This window comes from Strix uralensis, chromosome 15 (genome assembly GCF_047716275.1).
Source record: "Strix uralensis isolate ZFMK-TIS-50842 chromosome 15, bStrUra1, whole genome shotgun sequence".
In the NCBI taxonomy this organism is placed as follows: domain Eukaryota; kingdom Metazoa; phylum Chordata; class Aves; order Strigiformes; family Strigidae; genus Strix; species Strix uralensis.
This window is the reverse complement of record NC_133986.1, coordinates 6,681,470-6,706,339: the sequence shown is the minus strand read 5'-3', so window position 1 is coordinate 6,706,339 and position 24,870 is coordinate 6,681,470. Positions and strand designations below refer to the sequence as shown.

The 24,870-nt window shown below is 39.5% G+C and overlaps 1 protein-coding gene across 3 annotated transcripts in view; it reads left to right on the top strand.

The window, feature by feature from the left end:
• The window catches only part of BBOX1 (gamma-butyrobetaine hydroxylase 1), a 49,517-nt gene extending 29,568 nt beyond the window's left edge, over nt 1-19,949 (top strand). For all 3 annotated transcript variants that reach the window (XM_074884727.1, XM_074884726.1, XM_074884729.1), the window contains 5 exons: nt 4,668-4,866; nt 12,926-13,031; nt 15,395-15,591; nt 16,204-16,370; nt 17,951-19,949. In XM_074884727.1, the coding sequence (XP_074740828.1) occupies nt 4,668-4,866; nt 12,926-13,031; nt 15,395-15,591; nt 16,204-16,370; nt 17,951-18,111 (830 nt within the window). In that variant the 3' untranslated portion in view covers nt 18,112-19,949. The remainder of the gene's footprint in view (nt 1-4,667; nt 4,867-12,925; nt 13,032-15,394; nt 15,592-16,203; nt 16,371-17,950) is intronic.
• The last annotated feature ends 4,921 nt before the right edge of the window (nt 19,950-24,870 follow it).

Genomic DNA, 24,870 nt, shown 5'->3' with positions numbered 1-24,870 from the left:
GTGTGGTCCCAAAGCCCAATTTTGACCTCAAGTAACCCCATGGGCTAATTGGTTGACCTCAGGTAACCCCACCGTGGTCTCAAGACCCCAGTTTGACCTCAAGTAACCCCATGGGCTAATTGGTTGACCTCAGGTAACCCCAGCGTGGTCTCAAGGCCCCAGTTTGACCTCAAGTAACCCCATGGGCTAATTGGTTGACCTCAGGTAACCCCAGCATTGTCCCCATATATTGAAACTGTCTATCTTTAGCTCTAATGTCTTTTTCTTCTCTTTTGTTTATCATATCAAGGAGCCTGTTGATGTGTTTGGTCTGTCGCGTCTTCAGTACCTTTGGTTTTGTGTGTTCGGGCCAGGTTGCAGTGTAACTCCCACCCTGGACGCTGTGTGGGTTTGGATTTCCAGATCCACCGTTGGTTGTCCATGGGGGGCTCCTTCAGCCCCTGCTGCTGCCTGGCCCTCACCCTCCCCCCCAGCAGACCTGGTTCTACCCACATCCCACTCTGCCAGCACCTCTGAGCCTGCATCCACAGGAGCTCTGCTCTCCAGCCCCCACCAGCACCTCACCCATTTGGTTTTATTTGAGCAAGATGAGAGTGCTACTGCATTTGGAGCAGAAAGATAAAAGATCTCAAGCTCTGCCTTTTCTGTCTAGTATGACTGCGTCTCCATGTCTGTCCACACACACCTTTATTTTTACATATAGCAGTTACAGATTTGGTGATATGTTTAAGACACATCATCACAGTTTGAAACATCAAAACAACACTCTGCTGGATTGACATTCATTAACACCACACAACACTGAGGACTAGTCCTTAACTAGCATCAACACACAGGTAAACAATTAGTCCTTAACAAGCTTGTCCTAAATTAGCCGCAAGTATAAAAGACCAGCGAGCTGGGTTTAGTAGTTGTGCCTTGGAGTTGGTGTTTGAAGAGCTTTTAAGGTGAGGGTGGAAAAATATTTTTGGTGAAGCCAGACCTGATGTAGGAGACCTTTGTTTTTTCTTTTTTTTTTTCCTCATTGTTTACTGGCATTTTTTCTTCTTTTTGCTTTGAAAAGCTAAAAAACAGCATGCCTCCTCTTGACTGAGTTGTTTTATTTTTGCAACCAGGGCTTGCTTTGTGGTTTTTCTTTCCAGCATGTTTCCTGTTGTCCTGTAGGGTCACTTTGGTTTTACCAATTATCTTCTCCACCTGCTGTACATGTGGAGTTTGTCTTTCACACTTTACTTCTTGTACTTGTTTCCTATGTTTCACATGTTCTGTTGTCTTCACCTTTGTGCTTACTTATTCTGGGCATGTTTTTTCTTAAGTATTTCTGTAAATGCCAATTGCTGGTTTTGCAATTAGAAGTGATACCATGCTGTAAAATGCTTATATGCAGTCCTTGACTACATTATCTTAGTGTGCCTATGTCTGTGATATCCTTGTTGGAGTCCTCTTGAAGGACTAGATGTTTACTTGAGAGAAAACATTCAAGAAAAAAAATCCTCTTGGGGTGGCTGCCATGACTTACTGTAGATATGTACCTCAGACACTAGTAACTGGAGAGGCTTTCCCTAAGCAAGTTCCCAAGACTTGCGTCTGTTATGTATGCCCTCAGACAGGATTAACTGGATAGGTTTTCCCTCATTAGCTGCCTTCTGCTGTTGTGGACCACAAGGAGTGGAGAGCAGCTCTTTTCCTTTCCTGAATCATCTCTAAAAGGTGGGCTCCAGCTGCTCCAGGGACCTGGAGGGCTGCTCTCCTGAAGGCCAGAGCCCAAATGCCTCTGCAAGTGTCACAGGAGCTGGTGAGGCCCGGGCTGGGGAAAGAGATTGCCTGCTCTTCTCTCCTGGCTGCACTTCTTAACTTCAAAGGGGAGTCTTGAGACTTGGATCACCCTTGGGTGAGTGTGACACATGCCCTCACTGTTTGCCGTGAGCCATCCAAAGTCCTGAAAATGAAGAACAGTGAGAGACAAGTATTAAATCCTTCCTGTCTGTGTGTCTGTACCTCACCTGGAGAAAGGTCTAGATGATCTTCAAGGTCTTTTCCAACCTAGATGACTGTGATTCTGTGAAGGTGAATGTTGCCTGAAATTGGGAAGAATGAAGTGGAAGGAGTGGGACTTATGTTTGGGGACAGAAAGGAGGCAGGAAAGGAAAAACTTTTTAGGTGCATGTGAAGGAAGTGCCTAGCTCTGTAAACACTTGGGCCATTCCTCTCTCTCTGGAATTGAGAGTGCCTCCAACAAGGGCTAAGGCAGTCCACTCTTCATTAGACCTGCTGGTAGGAATTCCTTCTTACCTTTGTATTCAAGATCTTAAGAGAGAGAGGAAAATCCCACTCTTGACATCTCTACTCAAGTCAAGGTCTCAAAATCTAAGGTTGCATCAGGGAGAAGGAAGGAAATGCATGGGAAAGAGGACACCAAATCAAGAAGAAAAATAAAAGCAAGAGATAATAAACAATTGCACAGCCCAGAATCTGATTAGGGGCACCCAGAATCCAGGTGCACTCATGCCTTAATGCCCGGACACAGGGCTTTTAGCCAAGCAGAGCAAAAATACCTGGTGGGAAGACGGCTAGCCTGAGTTCCCAAGTTTCTCTCCCTGTACCTGGTGGGAGCCATCCTCTTCACATCTAGTGCAGCAGTTTAGAGGATGGTGGATTTGGCTGCCAGTGCACACCCAAGTGACCTGCAGTGACGCACCAGGAGTTAGAGGCAGCCTCTGCTCCTGGAGACAAAGGGAACAACCACGGGCTTTGCCCTAAGACCTTGACTACCATAGCTGAAGTTGTGGCTAAATCATCACCTCGCCTTCAGTGGCCAGATGCCAAGATCAACACTAGAGGAGCTGTGTATTCTCCCCCGGGGAAGCCTAATCAGGTGAGGGGATGTATCCTGGCACTTCAAGTAGACAGAGTGGGACTAACAGTGTGAGCAGTCACTGTGCCTCCCCCCACGTGCCTGGGGGCTTAGTGTCCATCTACCTGGCTAGACATGTAACAAGCCTTTCCTTTTCCAGGTGCAGCCTCCAGCACTGTAATCCAGATCATAAATTTAAGTGGGTACAGTCTTGTTGAATGGAAAGTACTGTAGGCATAATTTTTACAACTTATTCATGGTGGAAGATGAGATTTGGATCATGTAGGCTTATGAAGGGCTACATCTCATGATCATACCTAATTATTTATTTTGGCACTGAATGGTTATGCTTGTCTTTTCTGTAGAGAATCTTTACAAATGTATATAAGGCCATGTTTTCTGACACCAGAGTGCACTCTTCCTCAGAAAATAATACAGTCTAGAGAAAGTAATTGGGTGTCTCTTTCCTAGTTATCACCCAGTCATAACTTTATTTCCTCTCTCTGTATTAGGTGACTTACCTATTTGGGAACTCTCCAACTCAACCAGAATGTGATCACTTTAGAATAGGTTATGAGATTTTAAAAAAACATTATTAAATGAAAGCAGATAACAGTTATAGAACTGTGATACTAGAATATAAGTACTAAGAATTGGACACATGTTAAAAATCCATATATATAGATACAGGTATGGTTGTACCATTAGAGAAAGTTACATATTTAGCAGTATTTGGGCAGCTGTAAGTACATGAAAGGATGAGACTAAGCAGCACTTAATTTTAAAGCTGCATAAATTTTCACTACTCTTATAGTTTTGGGTGATGTGCCATGCCGCTGCTGCTGGTTTGAGGGGACAAAAATAAAGAAGGGAGCAGCAAAAGTTCTGAAGGAAATACAGGCTCAAAAGCCCTTTCTGTTCTGCCTGCAAGTCTATACCTGCCTCTAACAAATGGCTGCAGGTTTCCACCTTTCATATCAAGGTCTATTCAGGAAGCAAATGTCTGGTTATGGTATAGAGCATATGTCATATGCTCTTATAATCAATTTTGTTTGAGAATGGGCATGATATAACTTGCTCATCACTCAGATCTTTCCACCATTTTCTTTACCTTCTAGTAGTGCTTCGATTTGTTAGCGTCTTGGACACTCATTTGCATCTTCCTGAAATAAGATAAACCCTCACAAATAATCTGCAGAGGGAAAGACAAGGAATGACACCGTCCTGCAGAATTTAATATAACTGGATATGATTTCATGAAGACAAATCTTAAAGAAAATTGATTGGTCATTTATGCAATTGATATAGTTACTCTGCTTCTAAGCTGTTATATTAATGTGTGTCTTCTCCTATTCCTTCATCAAGAATATAATCTTTTCATTATTATATATCCATACAACACTACCTCTGAGGGAGATCTCGGGTACTCCACGCTATTTTACCCTAGACAAGAAACTCTTGAAGGAGTCTTAATTTCAAATTTTCACCCTTGTGGTTCACCAGTACAGACAAAAATGAATATGCACATTTCTGATGTGCTGTTAACAAAAAATATCCCTTTCAAATGGTCTTTCATTCAACTTATAAGTTAAAAGTCATTTAAATTTTTTTACTACAATGTTTTTCTGAATTTCATCATAAAGGTTGTTTGTTATCCATGCAAACTTGTGGGCCCAGTTTCAGGTGGATGACAGCAGGATTGAGGGCATGTTTACAAATGCATAGAAATCCCACTAACTTCATACTTTGATTATGTCCTGAGTTTTGATGCTAAAACAGCTAAGCACTTGTTTCTTTGTTTCTGCCCTTTCAGAACGCCAGTACTGGGGCTCAGACCTGCAACTTCCCAAAATACCTTTTGAAGAAATCATGTACAATGATGAAAGTGCATACAAATGGCTGCGCACCCTAAAGAAAGTAGGAATTGTGCTACTAACAGGAGCTGCTGCTAGGCAGGGAGAGTTGGTTAAACTTGGCCACAGGATTGGGTTCCTGCGTCTCACTTTTTATGGGTGAGTTTGTTTTTTAATATGCCTGCTTTGCCAGCTGTGTAATCACCTCTGATGTACTTCACTTCAGGTTGCTGGACCTATTTTGTGGATTAATTTATTAAAACAAGGTGAAGTGTTTCTTTTTTCTTCATGTTAGAAAATGTGGTGTCAGTGAGTACTCTGTACGAGAGGGTTGCTTTGCTGTTTCAGGCAGGGTATTTAAAGAAGAGCAGCAATAACATTAACTGCCGAGAGAAGGAAAAATGCCTGAAAACAGATGTCAAATAAAGGATAACTGTAAGATAGCCATACTTATCTATACTATGGAACAAAACAGAAAATCCCTAATCCAGTCCCCTTCTGAATAGAACAAGTTATCTGTACTGAAACTTTTTCTTAGCCTGATTTTGAGTCATGGAAATAGGTAAGACTTAGACGATATTATTGTGTCTCATGCCACCAAGAAGATGAGCAGAGTACCCATTTCCCTGTTTTCAGCTGAGTCTGCTCTGGAAAGCCACAACCAGTCCCAGCAAGCATTATTTTAAGACTGCGGTTTTTTTGCAAAGGGAAGAGCTCAGCCTGCAGGAGTGTGAGGAGGAACTTTCAAATCATTGTTTTGATGCCAAGAGGTGGTAAACTGAACCTCTAACTCCTCAAGCACCTACTAGGCGAGTAAACAAATGACGATGGTAGCTCACATCTTGCTGAGCTGAGTCAGTGACCTCCAGCTAGCTAAGTAAAGGAGCAGCATTATTAGTTAACATATTGCCCTGTCCCTCACCCCCAGCTGTTGGTATAGGTTTTTTACATGCATTGTAAAAAATTCTTACTTCGATGTGTGCTTATTATTAAGAAAAAATAATTGACAAAAATAGATAGTAACATTTAAAAATAATTGTGATTTCTTGGTGCCTTACTAGCCACCAAAACCAGAACATTCAGGGTTTCCCATCTGAAAAGGTCCTGTGTCCCCCATAATAGAATAAAAGATAACAAAAATTATGAGAAGAGTTCTCCTTCATTTGGATTTACCTCTAGTTCAGAGAATACACAAATGTAACATGTGGGCAATAACCAGCGTTGTCTCCTTTGTTTAAAAAAAAAAAAGCTAAAATAAATAGAAGTGGGGAATAAATTTCAGCCTTGGCCAGGAAGACCACATTACCTCAAGACTGCAAGGGAGAAGGAAAGATTATCTGCCCCTTACCACTTGGTGTAAAGGCACATGTGAGCCCTGCTGGAATATGCAATGCAGGTGAGGTTGGTAAAAGCAGCTCTGTGATACCAGCAAAAATGCATCAACTCAGAATGTTAATTGTGAGGTGAAGGGGAGGAAGGTGAACAAAAGGTCCCTTCTTCAAGCTATGATGCTTATTAAGATTTATTGTTACATCTTCATTTTGCAAGTATCAGTCCATCATCAGCTATGGAAAAAGATGTCATTGATGCTGTCGGCTTTTAGCAAACAATTTCTAAGAGGCAGAGAAACAGCTATTGTGATACACTAGCAACTTCTAGCATTGTATAAATTGCTTCTGACCCAATCTCCGTTCTTCATTTTTGTTCCATTTATGTTGAAAATCAACTAGTTTGTGCAGAATTTCCCCCCACATTTCAAATCAGAAAAGTTGTCTCAAGAAATCTTCTAGACCCTGGCAGAAACTGAACTCATGGCACACAGAACAGCCTGTGAGAATGGCATTTTAAAATCTGATTTTTTCTGTTGTCTACCAGAAACAGGGGCTGGAGAGAATGACTGTTTTTAAATACCATGACTGTTCTGAAGATTTTTGTCAGTTCCAGCAGCCTTGATAAATATTTGTAAAGCTTTAAAGGGAGTAATGTATAAATGTACTAGAGCAATTAAGATAATGTTTAAGGTGTGGTTTCCTCTTTCTACTTACTGTGCCAGAAGGAAAAGTGGTTTTCCAAGCTAACTGGGATTCAGTCAGGTTAATCCTACTGAAAGAAATGGGAGCAGAACCTGCTGCTTGACTTGGAAACCTTGTCCAGTGCTGTGAAACATTTTCTGCCATTAAAAGCATTCCTACTGTCAAGCACTTGGATATTTGACTTTCTACTATGGCCTCGATTTCAAACTTGCATCGTTATGAAAATACTGCTGCTTTCTATTTCTGTTTTGATGTGATCCTAATAACAGATATGAGGAGGTTCTTAGGGGTATCCAACCCTGATCATATCTGAGGGTGTTTCACAGCTTTCCTCAGTATCTGAGTGATGAAACATTTGTTCTGTTTGTATCCCAACAGCTGCACAAGCATTTTGAGTTAAGAACTAATATAGTAAACCCTAGATAACAACAAAAAATGTTGGTTCTTTGTTGAAGTATATCACTAAAAGAAAATATATAGTATCTCCAAAATAACTCAGGGGAGAGGAGAAAAAAAAGACAAACCACACAAAACCCCCAAAACAACCACAAACACCACCCCTCCCCCCATACAACCCCTTCAACATATACCATGGATTTGTGCTTGGGTTACAACAGAACCTCGAGTTGCTTTCTTAAGTTTCAGGGATGAGGAACTGGATCTAGAAGAAGTTCCTAGATCCTAAAACTGGAAATTATCTTTAAATCTTCTAGACTAGTGTTCTTGACATGGCAGCCCACTGTGTTTCACCTACTGAGCCCTGTAACAAGTTTTTCACTAAGGTAATCAAAAGTTTTTGATATTTAACTCAACAGCATTGTAAGATAAAATCTACCATTCTGTCTGGTACTCTGCCCCAGCTCTTAATCATCCTTACTGTTTAAAATTACTGCCAACTGTCTGCAACATCCAGCTTGTGATAACTCTGCTGTGTTTAGGAGAGACTGAAAAGACCCTTACTGTATAAATGTGCATTAACTGTTAGTATATACTTTCATTGTCTAAATTCAGCTAAGAAGAGATTCATCTGCCCTAGGGAGACTTGCCAGTTTATCAGTTGTGTCATTAGAATGGGTTTCTTCCAATTAAAAAAAGTTAGTCTTGCCCCTCATGGACTCTGCCCTAATATGATTATTAGGGAACGATTATTAAATTCTTCATCTTGTTTAAAGTTGGCTAGAGTTAATGTTTAATCTCTTTAAAGATAGTTCAATAAAACTTGTCAGGATCAGTTCTGAGTTTGAGATAGATAAATATATATATTTTTTTAAAGTGTTTTAATACATCCTACAACCAACTTCGTGACCATTAATGTTCCATACAAGATCAAGGTTGACCTTGGTCCACACCATTTGAGCAAGTAATGGTTAGAGCTCCTTTTGCTGTTTTAATCAGATTTACTATGGGTGTTGATTAAACCTTATTTTTATGCTTCCTTAAGTATCAGGGTTCACAATAAAGGAATGATGAAGGGCTGTAAGTCTCCTTGCTTTTTCAAAACCTATTTGCTGATTCATGTATTTATTAGGCTGCAGAAAGAGGGTTACAGTGTTACGGAAGTTTTCCAACTGATTATGAATTCTGCATTTAAAAGAAAACATACTTAGAATATTTAGTTTAGGTGAGGGTTTTTTGGTTTTTTTTTTCTTTTAAAACACAGCTGTAGTATTTGAAAATCTTGAAGTCTGGTTTATATTATCCCAGTTCAGCCACTATGGTTAGATTTACTTGAGGTCATTTGATAGTTACTGACTGTGTTTCTGTGTATGATTACATTGATTTTGCATTATTAAATTAAAATCAGAGGAGCATAATGTCAAAGAGAGCCTGACATCCAAAGACCAGTTTTGCAGATGAGTCTGGATTTCAAGCAACAAAAACCAGCTTTGCCAGAGGGTGAAGTCAATAAGCTACGTCCAGACCAATGTCCAGCTCTGGAAAAAAAGAATGTATGCTCCAGTGCTAAAGGAAAGGCACAGTTATAAAGGGGATAGGATGTGTATGATACAGTGTGCGTATTGGCAGAGCCAGGACTTTCAGGGGGAGAACCAAAACTGTTGAACACACTTTCTTTTTCAGAATGTGTTGCCAACTTGCAAGGAGAGAACAGAATTGTACTCACAAAGGCAGCCTGCTCTGGAGTTCAGCGCCAGACTCAATGAGCTGATGTGGGGCAAGTGTGCTGTTCCTTACATCTTGGTTTTCGTTTCTCCAGTTCAGAGATCAGACACTGTTTAGCTGGCTCCAGGATGCACTGTAAGGATGCCTTTGTTAAGGCTATACAGTAAAAGCATACCTATTCAAACATGATGCTCACAGTAACACAAAGGCTGCCAGAACCGTACAGCAGTTACCCTGCCAAGGAGGTGTACAAGATGAGTTTGTTACCTAAATAGGTGAAGCTTAACCCAAAGCTTACTTGAGTCATTAGGAGGATATTGCCTGCCCCTGCCACTGAGTTCTTCTGACATTGGATGAAGTCTATGGGAAACATTTTACAAACACAAGTATCATCTGTTTGCGTGTCTATGGTTTGCAGGCAGAACTCCACTGCTGCTGAGCATTGACTTCTCAATGCATTGTGAGTTGTTGTTGGTTTATCTGTTATCTCTGTTTAAGAGGAGCTTCTCTAATTACAAAGGCTGTATATAGAAAGTTGGGTTGCAAAATGTTACACCTTTTCAAAAGCATTTTTCTCCATTTTGCTGCACAGCTATCAACTAAATCTCCTTCCTTGCTGGGCACATGCACACATGTAGAGGCACGTATGTTGCAGCCTGACATCTTCAGCAATGTTTAGCTGCTCTCATTGCCATACTGGTGATGTTAATGATGACTATTTTGAATTATTTTTTTTTAAATGCCTCTTTAGACCACGTTTTTTTCCTTAAAAGCTGGGGGGCGGGTGTGTGTGTGAAGAAATCCTAAAGTACTAGAAAATACAATCAGAATCATGAACAAATTTTGTGTTGTTAAGTGTAGTGGCTTAAGAAATTATCCGTAAAGTATTTTTAAAAAATTAAGTCACAAAACTACTTTCAAATGTTTTAATACATATGTGTATGAAATGATAACATGCTAAACTTACCAGAAAATAGAGAACTGTATTCAAACAGTTTAATAACTCAGTGTAGTTAAATGTGTAAATGTGTAACTCACCACATGAAGTCTTGAAAACTACTTCAATGGTTTTGGCTTATTTTTGGATATTTGGGGGGAGAGGGGTGGGGTTAAGTGTTTTATAGGGAACAAATTTGGTTTTTTAAGATGTAGAGCTGGAACCCAGCCTAGAAATATTACAGAGAAGAAAGGACTTCTTTCCCTATAGTATCTTTTCTCCTAATTTAACCTGTTTCATTTTCAGCCATAGTTATTGTAGTGCCTGGTCTTGTTCCTCTTACATGTTTCTCACAGTAGCAGAAATTCCATTGAGTTTTCAGTCTTAACAACAGATGTAGAGCAGCATTTTACAGTCTACCTCTTTACCTTTGAAACAGAAGTTCATTTCTTACTGGCATCAAATTCTGAGGTGGCTTTTATGACTGTAATAAAATAATAACTTTGGGTAATTCCCTTGCTGTTTCACTAGCAACCAAATACAAGGCCTACCAAATATTATAAATAAAAGGATAAATTTGGAATTGGCAAGCTTGCCAAATAAAACATTACCTTAACAGGGCCATCAATTTTAAACTGAAATGTAACCGCAATGAATATAACCCTGAAGCTTGGAAAAAGAAAAGCCTTTTTTCTTGTCTAGATGTCTGCTTGGTACATGCTACCTAAAATGTCGTTACTGTAAAAAGTGGAAACATTCTCTGTATCAGCCCTATGAAAACATCAAGGAGTTCAACCTTTTTAAATGAACCTTTTTCTTTATGTTAGAGGTACAACTCCATTAAGGAGCTCTCCAGTCATACCACAATGGATTTCTCCAGTTTCTCATGCGCTAGACTTTGTGCCTCTCCTTTGTTTTGAAGCCTTGTCCATGGCTTGGGGTGGCACGAAGGGCTTTCTCTGGCACCCCTGCCCTCCCACTGAAATAGCCAAACCATCTGCACCCCCCAGAGGGCTTCAGCTGCAAGAGAATGATATGGATCCCAAATCTCTTATGAGACTCAAATTTTTAATAAAGTGCAAGACCAGATGATTCAAGCATGGGTTCAGTTCCTAGTGCAGCAGTTTTGCAAGACTAAGGATGTAACAGATAGACTAGTTTTCTGCTCAGGGAGACAGCCACATTGCCACGGAATGCAAACAATTGCTACACCTGCCTGGTGCCAAATTTCCTCCTCTGTCAAACAACCTACGCTATTGAGATCTGACCCTAATTACTAAGCTGTAAACCATTCCACCCCGCTTTGTTCTCCCTAAGGCCAGAAAGTCCTCTGACATTACCCACATTTTCTTCCTTTACTTCTCATTCACTCTCCCCATGACTGAGTTGATACTGCAGCTCAGTTGAGACTTTGACAAAGTAAGGTTGATTTTTTCACATTAAGTGGTAAGCTCCCTATTAGCATCACTGACTTCAAGTCAGTAACTTGAGCTTTGACCAAAGCTTCTCATGTGGAAAGAAAGCTCCCAGGCACCAGCTTCCCCCACAAAGTGTAACAGCACAAAAGCACTGACTGCTTTTGTAAAACCTTACAATGATTTTATAAAGTACTACCATTCCAGCAATTGGATATATTGAGTATAAATGAGACAATTAAAATGTATTAAATTGTTTTAGAACCATCAAGTGACACTGGAGCCTTTTCAATTAAAGATATAGTGAACATAGCTACCTTCAACACTAATGACAGGGATGATATAACAGGCTATTTTTTGGATGTAAAATTCGGAACTACAGAAGTGTGGCTGAAATTATCATACTTGAGTACTGAAGTCATGCACTGATGAATATGTGCTGTACCAAATAATAAAAATTATTTCTCCCAGGCAGTTAAAAACATTTGCAAATATTCAAAGGGGTTTTCCCCCTGACAATTTCAGAACTTTAGATTTAGCATTTTGCATATTTGCTATACTAAATACCACTCCTAAAACAGAAGTGTTTGCATGCTATATATAAATCATTTTGGTCTGCATGTTCTTTAGCCTGTATTCTTTTTAAACTATTATTAAGAGTAATGCTAGACACACACCATCTGAAACATAATATATTTGGTCTACAGTATTTCATAAAGGAAAATGAGTTTCATATTTTCTTTTAAATCACTTATGCTCCTGTGATTACATGGACAGCGTATGGTGACTTACACTTTTCCAGACAAATGTCTGGATCTATAACATGCATCTGCTGAGGACTGTCTTCAATCATGTGAACTCTGTACAAGCAAAACGTGTGGCTCTTGGTCTTAAATTCTCCTGCATGGTGTGTCACTCACAACAGATTTTGATTGTGCTGCAACATGATGTATTCATGTCTTAGTCATATGACAAAGACTTTATTTTTTCCCTGCAGTTGTCAGTAAACTTTCTTACTGAATTTTGTCAAATTTCAAGATAGAAACTATGTAACAAAATAAATGGGGGTAGTTCTCAGAAACTCAGTTCTCAGAAGTCATAGAAAGGGAAGAAGTTACAGAGTCTTTCATCAAGACATTTTCTATTAGCAGCAAGTCTTCAAGTTACAGGCAAGACCCCCCCTGCAGAGGATACTCTATATTTTCTAAGATCATGCGGCTTTAAATATAATTTTGGGGTGAAGTTGCATAGCCTCTAACAATTTCATATTTCATTGATAATGTGCTCTATCTGGCAGGTAAAAGTAGAAGGTTAATAAAAAGAAATGGGCCAACTTCCACTCTCTTTTTTCTGAAGCCTCAGTAATAAGGTGATTTATCTTAGCAGATACCTCTTGATTAGTGTCTTCAATTAATCTTTGCATTCGGCAAAGTACCACCACGGGAAAGGTATCATTCTTCTAGATACTACCCTGGGGCCAGATGTCCCTCAGAACACTTAAGTTTCTAGCTTGAATTTAGGACTGCTGAAATAAGCCTTGTTGCTGGAGTGGGGGGACACTGCTACACCATTACTTTCTTATAATTTTACACTATTTTCATGTTCAAAGATGGAATGACTCTTTTGTACTGGGATTTCCGTTTCAATGTGTACTGTCTGGCATGCTGGCTGGCTCTTTTAACATGTTTTCTCTTCTCCCTTTCATTATAAAGACCAACTTGGCAAGTGCAAGACAAAGCAGATGCTAACAATGTGGCTTATACAACTGGGAAACTATGTTTTCACACTGATTACCCTGTTCTGCAGCATCCACCTGGGGTAAGGTGAATCTACTGACTTTTTCACAACACAAAAGGGGAAAGGGAAATGTTCCTATAGAATGAAATATGGTTAGTGTCAAGTGACTCTGAATTTTGTCTTAAAAGAGCAATATAAAAATAATGATATATTAATCTGCATATAACAATCTATATACATGGGTATACAATATCTATATTATGATCTAAGTTCTGCATAACAAGCCCATTATGTATCCCATAATTTTTAAATTAAATTTACAAAGTATTGACAATATTACCATATGAGAAAACATTAGGGTTCTCTATGTGCTTTTGATACTGTCTTCATTATATTAAAAAAATTAGGTGTCTAAATGCTATAATCAAGTTGTGACATTTTAGGACTCATCTGTTCACCTCAGGAGGAGAACATATTAGAATAAATATGATTAAGATGTTATATTTTGTTTTCTGTGAATTGATGAAGTTAGACACTTACTTGCCCTTTCATAATAGACAAAAAATAGGACATTCAGTAAAGATGGACAACCATAGAAAATACGTTTTCACCTAGCCCCTGTCATATCAAAGTCTAATACACATAATTTGCCAGAGAACTGGCAGGTAGTAGGAACAGGTACAAAGGAACAAAGATAACCCTGGAAAAGTTTGCATCTATAAAGCTTCCCCTTCTAATGTTGTGGAGTACTTTGTATCAGTTGTTTATATAATTAAACAAAAAGCCAGCGTGCTTTATCTTCAAGTAAGTACCAGACACTTCACACCAACATCATCTTTTAAAACCATTTAGGTACTGTTCATTAATGTGGAGTAAGAATGAAATAGGGCTTCATTAATAGAGAGCAGATGTGAATTAGCTCACTGTCTTGTCTGTGCCAAAGCTCACACTCTGCTATGAAACATTAGAAAAAGAGCATAACCTTTTTCATTCAAACGCGCTTGTAAGAAATAAAAGTATTAAAGTACATTGAATTATTTTTTAACGTTGTCCTGAATGTGCAGTTTTCTTTCTCTATTTATTACACAGTATCTGAATTCTTAAGACATATTTATAACAAATATTTGAATACATATTTTTAAATGGATGATGATTAGTTTCAGAACTATCCCATAAAAATAGTTTTAGGATTTCCTAGGTTTTGATCTGACAACTATTTTTCCAGGAGATATCCTGTTTGAAAAAAACAACAACCAACTGATGATTACATCTAGCAGAAACATTAGCTCTCTAGAACGCAAAGCTAAATTCTCATTTGAACTAAATTCTCCCTTTGAACTTTTTCAGAATCATTTACCATGAAGTACATTACTGCAGCCCTCCTTAGCAGTGCCATGCTGTGCTTACCCTATGCAAGGCCGGCTGTAGCCACGAAAGAAGAGACCTTGTTGCCTTGTACTCCCCTTCAGTGGGAGCCCTGACTCCTCCCCACAGCTTGTTGGCCAAAAGGACCATGCAGGAGGGCTGGAAGCTGCTTTATCACATGAATAAACTAGCTTACATCCTTTCCAAACAGGTCCCCCTTCTGCACTGTCGGTAATTTCAGTTTCTCCCCTCATCACCATCATCAAGGTCTGTGGGTCCGGCTGGTGAGGAGATTCTGACAAACCCTATTCTCTGCTCCTCTTTCTCCTCCTGGGTTTTGTTTGTTTGTTTGTTTTTTCTCCTAGTGGTCTCAGAAACAATTCACCATCATGGAAGGAAAAGGTGAATGCTGTTACTGTTGGTATGACAGATGTATTTTGTGTCGTTTGGCCAAGATGAAGGGTTACGCTTTGTGTGATGCTGGGCTCTCTAATGCCAAGGGGAGTTTTACTGCCTCTGTCAGTAGCTCAGATTTACGCTGGTGTGACTGAGAGCCCAGTTTAGGCTTTCTGCTCCATCTTACACCTTGGCAATTTCACTGCGAAGCAAAATGAAACTGTCTTAATCCTACTTTATCATAGAGACACTCAGGTGATTGCCTTCTATGACAGCCACCTTTTCCCCTCTGTGAGCAGATAATTCACAGCAGGTTTTGTTTCTGCAAGAGAAAGCTAATCCTCCTTGTTGAGATAAGACTGCAATGCGTTTAAAATTATATCGACTGCCACAAAGAGGGACTCAAAGGAAAGAAGCGAGACCAGAGCTTTGCAGCTGACTCGGAGGTTGCAGACATTAGAAGATATCCCCAACGGGATGCATTTATGCACATGCTACTTTAATTTTCTGCCTTTGTGATAGTGGTGGCAGAGTGCTGTGAAGCTGCAGTAATGGGAACTCAGTCTTTTGCTGAAAAAGAAACCAACCAAAAAAACAGCCACAGATATGAGGGAACTGATACTACTGAACTTGCTAAATAAGCAAGCTAATTCTTTTTGTAATGAGATGTTAATTCATTCCAGGTTCAGTTTCTCCACTGTATAAAGCAAACAGCTGTAGGAGGCGAAAGTGAAGTTGTAGATGGATTTCACGTATCAAACAAGCTGAAGGAACAAAATCCTCAGGCGTATCAGATCCTGTCCTCTACTGCTGTAGACTATACAGATATTGGGGTGGACTACTGTGATTTTGCTGTGCAATGTAAACAAAGGATTATAGAGTGAGTAGTTTCAACAACACTGAAAAATAAAATCCTGTTGTATAGTGGATTACATGGTGGTAGGAAAAGGTTCTCCTGCCACCTTGTGGGGAAACACTGGTTTAACTCGGTCTGTAGTTATTCTGAGGTTTTTGGGGGGGTTGTTTGGGGTTTTTTTTTGCCAGTGTATGACTTGTTCTGTAGCAAGAAGTGGTGGTAATTAGAGCAACTCGTAGGCACAGACACAGGTTAACAGCACCTGAGTCTGTTACTAAATTCCAGCCAATGTACATCTGTATTGTGCCAAAGACAGGTCATATAGATTAAGAACTATATACTATAAAAAGATCAAATGCAAGTGTTCATAATCTCTTTTGAATTTAAGAAATTTATGATTCTACAATTAGAGTATAGAATATAGATTTTTGAGCAAGTAAAGTATCTACACTTTCTCCTCATTTTCCCTTTTCCTAGTTAGGCTTAATTATCAAAATCCAACCTAATAGCAATCTGAATTCCACTGTAGAAATGTACTGACATGCCAGCAGGAGAGGTCAGTTGCTCTTTAACCATCTTAAAATATTTCAGTAACAACATAATACATTCCATTTCCTTTCCTTCTCTGTTTCATAGCGTGGATTCCAGAGGCCAAGCAGTTCGCATCAATTATAATAATGCAACAAGAGACACGGTTTTTGACATACCAGCTGAAAAAGTGAGGCCGTTTTATGCAGCTCTAAAGGAATTTAATGATTTATTAAACAGCACAGAACATAAGTTTACTTATAAGCTTAAACCAGGTCAGTACGTCGTTCCTCCTTGCAATTATTTTTCATGTTTTTCCTAACAGTCAAAACACTTGAACATTGTTAGCACTGGTACTGAGAGGAAATTTCAGCCCTTCTATCACCTATTTTATTTTATACTGCATAGATTTCTTTTGCTATTGTTATACTATAAAGAAAAAAACAAAAAGGAGGAGGAATAGAGTCAAGTATTTTTATATTACATCAAAAGCCCATACCACAGAGGAAATTGTAACTTGTCATATCAATAGCACTACAGTTGAGATATGCTACATGTAAGACTGCTGTGCCGTCCCAGTTCAGTGTCTGTTCATTCACTGATGCACGATCACATACGTTTTTCCCTCTGCTTCATTTGATGCTTTGGGCTATATACCAATATTAATGGGGCACCTTCCCAATGTCTGCAGGAGTTGCAGAACATCTAGAAGGTGATACAGATGCATAATGTGCATAACGCTGAAGGAAGCTGAGCAGCACCATGGGGAATTCAGTTATCATCTTTGCTCAGACACCGAATGCCAGCAGAATGCTGGATGAATTACTGAGGGCCACTGCTGCTGCGCTGCTTTTTCTGGGTGGCCTACGCAAGACTTCTGGAGGCAGATTTGCAGAAGCACTAGGTGCTCTAAACTTCAGCCAGAGTTGTACAGCTCTGTGTTTTGAACATAAAACATGCTTCAAAAATGCCCTTTACTCTTTAAAAGCTAGTCTGTGCATATGTTTAACTAGTTTGGCCCTAATCTCTGTTCTTTCATTCTCCAGCTATAAAATAAAGATATGAATAGTCCCTCATCTCTCAAGAGTTGTTACAAAAGTAAATTCATTAGTGTATCTGACTGCCTCATCAAAGTACTATGATGTTAGTGTCTTTAAAATGTCTATGAGGAAATAAATCTCTCTCTATTGTGAACATGCAATAAAATAATTTATAAGATCACATAATAGATGGTAAAACAAAGTACCTCACATTACATTAGTACCATCCATCCCATCATTTAATGCACCAAAATGGTGGCAGAGGGGAGAGAGAGGAGGAAAGAAAGACTACAAGGTTATTTAATTAGAGATTTATCGTAATGGTGGCACACAGGGGAGAAAAAAATAAATGGCATGCTAGCTTTTATTACGTGATTTCCTAACTTTCAATGACTTTTGTTCTCATAAAATTCTCTTAACAGGGATAGTAATGCAGGATGGTTATGGTACAAATAGTACCAGACTGATCAAATAAAAATCATCCTAGTGGCTTTCACCCTTTTTATCCTTCCTGTGGATTTGCTGTAGTGGCCTTTCCCCTCAAGGCCTGCTTTGCTCAGTGTGGACTCCCCTACCACTCCACTTTTGAACTCCTGGTTACACAAGGAAAGAAGCAGAGGTCAAAAGGGACCTGCCCTCTCTGCTTGAGAATCACTAGCTGAATTCAAATTACTGTGTCATTGCTGTGTATCTCCAGCCGAGCTACTTGAAATTATTGCTCCCTAACCGTTGATATAAATCTACCTCCATGTTTTCTGTTTGAAGGAATCAACTGTAACATATCAATTATTAAACTTTGTGCAATCTCTTTATAGGAGACATAGTGACGTTTGATAACTGGCGCGTGCTTCATGGTCGCCAAAGCTACCAGTCGGGATCAGAAGTGACTCGTCACCTGGAAGGTGCCTATGCAGACTGGGATGTGGTCATGTCAAGGCTCCGGCTCCTCAGGAAAAGGGTCCTGAACAGGGACTGAGATTTGTTATAACTAGAATGAGCAAAACCTAGATTGTCTAACCTCAACAACAAATTAATAAAAAATTGTGTTTTCTTTCGAGAAACTAACATCACAAGTATATTTTTGAGTTCTATAAGCTAAGAAACCTGTTGTTCATAACAATTTAAGATTTATCTGTGCCCTGGTCTCTGAATGTATAAAATGCATTGCTACCTCTGTAAGTTTAAAATCAGTGTGCCAAATGTCTTGAAAGATTATTACTTTACTGGGCTAACTGGGTATTCACAATGCCTTCCTTTGCCTCTACAAATATATCTGCCCTCCCTAGAAAACTCGTAAGGCAGCATCAAAACAGAGCTTAAAGTATTACTTACTTAAAGTTTGTTATAAACAGCACCTTCCTCTATTTTCTGAGAGGCATGCGTTATTGCATAAATCATAACTAAAATTTATTACCAAAACAAACAAGCATTGCTGTGGAGTTATTTTTAAAGACACACCTTTCTAGGTAGAACTCCACTTTAATGAAAGATCTCCTTCAACAGATGCTGTATTCTATATGTCCTGCTGTACATGTGATGATTATCACAGCCACAAATATTTTTCCTACATTTCTAAGTCCATAAGCTCAGAAACAGTAGAGCTACCAGACAATGCATCATATTAATTTTCCTCTATATTAGGAAGAGAAATAGATCTCAGTGTAGAGGTTGCAGATAAGGTCAGAAATCTCATCAGATGCTGTGCACAGATGTAATTAAGATCTGCAGAGCAGACAGACTTTTGAGTAAAGCCAGGAGAAGGAATGCTGATGCTGCTTGGTGGCTAGAAACCACAAAGCACAAGAGGTGGTTATGGACTCCGCACCAGAGAAGTGGTGACAGAACTCAGGTCCATTTTTGTTACACCAAACCCAAGAGCATACCTCCGACAGACTTGGTCTGCAGGATGGATTCCTCTGGGTTGCATTCTGAATAGAGATTATGCTATGTAAAAATTACTGCAGCCAAAGTAGTGGGTTTTTTCCTATATTCAGATGCCAAATTGAAAGAGAAAGAATTTTAAGATACTTGGTTTTATACCCACCAACACGTCCAATGAGTTTACTTTTCACTGTCCTTACAGCTGCAGAGTTCACAGGACGCCCTCTCACCTGTGCCACAAGCCTGGCAAAATAACCACACCTCCACCCTTGGATATGTTCTGTTCAACTGTTTGTTTTCAAACTATTCCTTGAAAGTCACATAAATCCTAGTCTCTTCCTAGTAGGCTAAAACAGTAGAACTACAGCTACAGAATTAAATAACTATAGAATTAAATTTGTTGACACAAAAAAAAACCCATAAGTGAGACCCTAACATAAGCTTGCAAATACTTCTATAGCTTCTACTCATCATTTACAGTCAACAGATATCTCAGCTGAATAATCAAAGAAAAATAAATTAGGATTTGGTCATGACCTAGCATAGTGTGGTTCGAATCCATTCCTCTTTAGTAAGCAATGAAAAGTTTTTATCAAAGTTTTGACATTAAGACATAGCATAACAAAACTGGGTTTTAGCAGTAGTTTGATTTCTCAATGCCTCCTTTAATAATTAATTTTGGAAACATGAAAGTATTTTTTGCCTTTGCTATAAAAGGGGAAAAAGATGAGGAAACATTAATACCTGTATTCTGCAAGACACCAGCAGTACTGTGCTTTAACTGTGATATTTTCCATGTAATAGTATAAACAAAACATATTGGTATTTATATCAATGGTTAATAAGGAAGAGATATTTTCCGCTTTTATTCTGTACTTTTCTAAAAACTGTTTTATTCAAATTTCTGTTTATTAAAAGCTGTTATGGAACTGATTACTGTTTTGGGCTTATATCTAATCTCACACATAGCATCTTGCACATAGATATGAAGCCATTATTGTTATTTACAAATGTAAATATGATTAGACCTGGATCCATTCAGGTTTGTCCCATATACTTAATATATAGTTAAAATACAACTAAACCCATAGCTTTGAACAGCGGTGGGAAAACCTAAAACATTAAAAAAAAAAAACAAACCACAAATTAATCGAGGCTGTCGATGGATCTAATTTTAGACTGCTGGGATTTTTTCAGTGAAGGATGCCCTATGAAAAACACACAACAGATCCCTGAAGTTCATTCTTTATGCACCCACACCTCCTTGAACTGTCCACATTTCTCCAAAATATATAGTGTCAATGTTAAATAAATATTTTTTTTTAAAGGCAGCTTTGCATATCGCTGCTGTATGCCACATACACAGGCAAGATGGGCAGGTGTAGGAGTGCTGTGACTCCAGGTTCCCAGCAGCACAATCACTCTGCCTGCATGCAATGTGCAGCATATAAATCCTTTAGTATTTATATATAAATGTAATCCAAGCTACTATATATTCAACAAAGTATTTCATGCAGAACAGAGTACAAATAATGATGAAAACTGTTCATCAGTGAAGTCCTGCACAAACAAAATCTAATCCCTGCAACACCTCTGTGAGCTATGGCACGATATCCAATTTAATGGAGAAAGGGTCAGGCTACCCACCAAACCTGATGCACAGACAAAACTGCTGTTTCTGGCTGCCAACCCTCTGCTCAACTTCTAGGATCCAGCTACTATCTATATCACCAATTTTAATTTTAAACATGTTTGCATATTACTGTAGTCATACTGGTAGAAGGGAGTATTTCTAAAACTAGCTACAAAGTAGATCTCCTGCTGACTGGTACTGGTACTTGGTCAGGCTAAGAAATGGAGGAAGCCCAAGATGGATTTATTTCCCCTTCACCTCCAAATCCACACTGAAGAGTGACATTGTGAAGCTTTCAGATAGGCCTAACTAACTTCTGATCTGCCTGCAATACTGACACATGCAGGTCACTCAGCACAGGTACCCCAGCCTTCGTAGACTTCCAGGCCCAACTGTCTCTACTGTCTTATAGCAGCAAGAAAAATTAGCTGGTAATAGGTGTTTGCTGGACAACTCTGAAGCAGCTTTGGGCTGTATCCAGCGGGTGCTAATGGATGTGATTTCACTTAGCTGGTTGTAGTCCAGAACTGTAACACCATGTTACGTTTGTGCTGTTCACGATACATCAGCTATCCAGCCTGTGGTCAGCAACTGGCTGCATCTAGTGGGCTCACAGCACAGGTGGAGAAACAGGAAAAATATCTATCCATTTTATTATTTGCAAATACCTTTTCGCTTTTGCCCTGGCTTTATCCTCCTCCCATTGCTTTTTGTAGCAGTGGATGTTGGATCCAATCCCATGGAATTGTTTTCATGGACAATCTTTAAAATATTTTTTATATATCAGATTTCCAGCTAATTTTTAAAGCTTGCTGAAAGCAAATAGCATCCTGGGCATATCAGTACACTCACATCTCTGTGTATCACTTCAGCACTGCTCGGCTTTAGCCACTGCTGAGCAACCTGCAGCACGTGCCAACTTCTTTTGGCTGGGTGAACAGTAAACCCGAGTCCGGAGAGATTTCCAAATGCTTATTGTGGGAAGAAAGCTGGATTAGCTGCCCAGCTTTATAAGTTTAAATATATTCCTGTATATATGTTCTGATATATCTAAAATGTTATTTTCACGCATATGCACACACAGAAAGTCATGTTACCCAGAGGTAGAAAGGCAGATGCAGTCCTGTTTCACATTTGGTCTGTACTGGCTATGATAAGGTCAAGAAGGCTCGCTCCGAACAGCTTACTCTTGTTATACAGGTCTTGTCTAACACACCGCAGGGCGTCCGCCTTGCACATCTCAGCCGGGAAGGCCTGGAACAGACGTGGCAGCTGTCACGGGATTACATCATGGCAGCATCTTTTAAGCAGAGTTCCCACTGACTTGATGGTGGGGTAAAAGGTGAGAAAACCTTATAGCCAACAGATGGTTCCACAGCAGTGGGAAATACAGGCACTAGCTGCTCCTTAATGCTCTTCAGGTATTTCTATGCAAAAAGACATTTAGCAATTAGGCTCAAAATCCATTGGTACTTCCAGGTTTATTTGCTGTATTCATTTTTGCTATAAATTGGAGTGATAGTTATACTGACTAAAATAGCGATCACTTTGTAACTGGTTCTTCCTTGCTCTGAAATACCTTCAGTTTCTAAGTTATTTGTACAAGTTGACAGAGTATAGAACACATACTGCTGCTTAAAATTCTCATTTCTGTAAATTCACGGCAAATTAAATGCAGCCTTTCATCACCTGTGCAATATATTACTCCTGGAAAATATTTATTTATTCTGTACTGTGTTTTTCTCTGACACAAATCAGAGAAAGTACTTAGCGATCTTGTCACAAATTCTCCCTACAGCAAATGAGTTTTTATTCTAATGTACACATTCATAAAGCTAACTCTCAGTTAGAGCAAGTTCATATTTGAAAGTTTCACGTTGGAAACCTGAAATCAGTTTTGGTAAAAGCTAACATAATAAATATATTTTATATACCCATTTTAAACTTATAGCAAAAGATCCCCCCACCCTGTTATGCCAGTCCAGTAGCACAAAAAAAGATGGTAAAGACTGAGATGCAAAAAGAGAACAAAAATCCCCTTTAAAAACCAAAAAACCCCAATCAAACAAAAAAATCCACCCCACACCAAAACAAAAAGAAAAATAAATTGCAACTGCTCATGAGAAACCTATTTTTCTACACAACATCTGGTCAGAACCAGGGAACTAGCTACATCACCTCTAGAAAACAGCCATAGTATCAAACTTTAACAAAAGCATAGGTGTGACAGCTGTACGGGATGTTTCTGGCTGAAACAAATCTCATTGTTGGACATGGGATGAGGTCTAAGAGAAGAGAGCGAGGGCATTTCGCTGCCACCCTTTCGGTGCTGTGAGGACCAAGGTGTGGGCAGAGGATGGTACTGCTCCTCCTGGGGGCACGAGAGAGGGCAGAGGTGTATCTCCCAGTCTCCTGCAATGTATCCTGCAGGACAGCGCTGGGGAACGGGAAAAGCAGCTGGAGTAACAAGCGAGCTACTGTTTTCCCCAGCTACTTAAAAGGATCTTCAGCAGAGCCACAGCAATTCAGAGTGGCCCCAAGGCTGCTCCACGTTGTGTCAAGAGCATCTGGTCAACCAAAGTTTTAGGAGCTGCTTTTGGGGTGTTTTGTAGGATATGAGCTGGTTTAGTTGGCAAAAGATGTTCATAGTCAAATGTTTATGTATTTTAATTGCTTTTTTTTAATATGTAAAAGTGCCCAATAACTTTAAAGCAGGCAGAGGATTTTCTTTGTTGCCATGCCACGCCACGATACATTTCATTCCCCATTAGCTCAAGCAAAATAAGGCAGAAGGTCTAAACATGTGGATAGCAGAGCATGGTTTCTCTATCGTCCTTTCTCTCCAAGCAGTCATTTAGATCAATAACTACTTGTGTTGGCAATAATCAAGCTATGCATCTCTTTCAAGTTATTTTCGGCAGCATTCAAAGCAGCAAAGATCACAGAGCAATGGACACAGAGAAGATACAGCAATTTTCAAAGTATGTCATACTCAATTTCTGAAATCTTGGCCTGCTTTTTTTCTTTAATCAAACAGGAATGTTGTTATGAAAATGTGCTAAGGGCCATATAATGCCCTTGAAAGGAAGCGGGTGAGGAGCAGGCTGCTGCAGTGAGCTCTGCAGTAGCATACCTTTGAAACGCTGCTTGTGAGGAGGAGCTGGTTAACTCCCTACAGCACGTCTGAAAATCAGCAGGACACAACTCTCCCTTCGAACCACCCAAGTCCATAGCTCTCTCCAGTTCTTTGCTGCCTTCAATACCGTGTTCACAATTAAGTTTTCCCACGCTGCTCCCTCGCAACTTTGTTTTCCCTTTGACAAGCAAACACACAAGTCTGGGGTAGGTAGAAGGAAAACCCTACCCATTCATTTTCTTGGCTCCTCTACAAGATTGCCAAGAAAAACAAACATGACACAGCCAGATCATGTGATTTTTTTTGGCAACTGCAAAGGTTTAGAAAGAGCCTTTCCTCATCCTTTTGCATTTCCCCAATGCCACGTGGCAGCAGTTCTCTTACAGGCACACCCCGCAAGGAAATGGAAGCAGTTTTGTGCGTTATATTTGCAGCTGCTCCTTGACTTCATCACTCCCCTGCCCTCACAACACCATCCCTTTGCCCAGAGCCATGCAATCAGCTAGATTCTTTAACCTGGATATTGTTATTTATAAGTTATATGCTTTATGTACTACTTACTTTTTATCCTTTGCCATTATTTCCATTGTTATTAATTCAAAAATCATAATTTAATTGTTTTTTCATAATCAGTAGCTATCAAAGGAACCATTGGTGTCAGGGGGCTCCTCTAGTGCACTTCATTCATCTCCAGAGTTAAGGATTTACTTCTGACTTTTTTTTTCAGTCAGATTAATTCTTTTTGAGTAAGAAGATGCAGCAGAGGGGGAGTCCCACGTATTTGAGAATCTGCTTCTAGCTACACCTGCTGCAGGAAGAGCTCCTTTCCCATTCTGTGGGATTTAACCAGCCTAGAAGATTTCCACTTGATTGGTTGAATTTCTTTCCCTGGACTCAGCGTTTGCAACCTCATAGCAGCAGCGATATAAACATAAGCTGAAACACAAAGCCATTTTCTTTGTGTGGGAACTAAGCAAAGACCAAAGCTAATATGCAGGACTATGCTCATGGTTAAACTGGGGCCTTGGGTATCAGGTGTTCAGTCACTTTTATGGGAATTCAGATGAAATTTGTGGAAATATAAT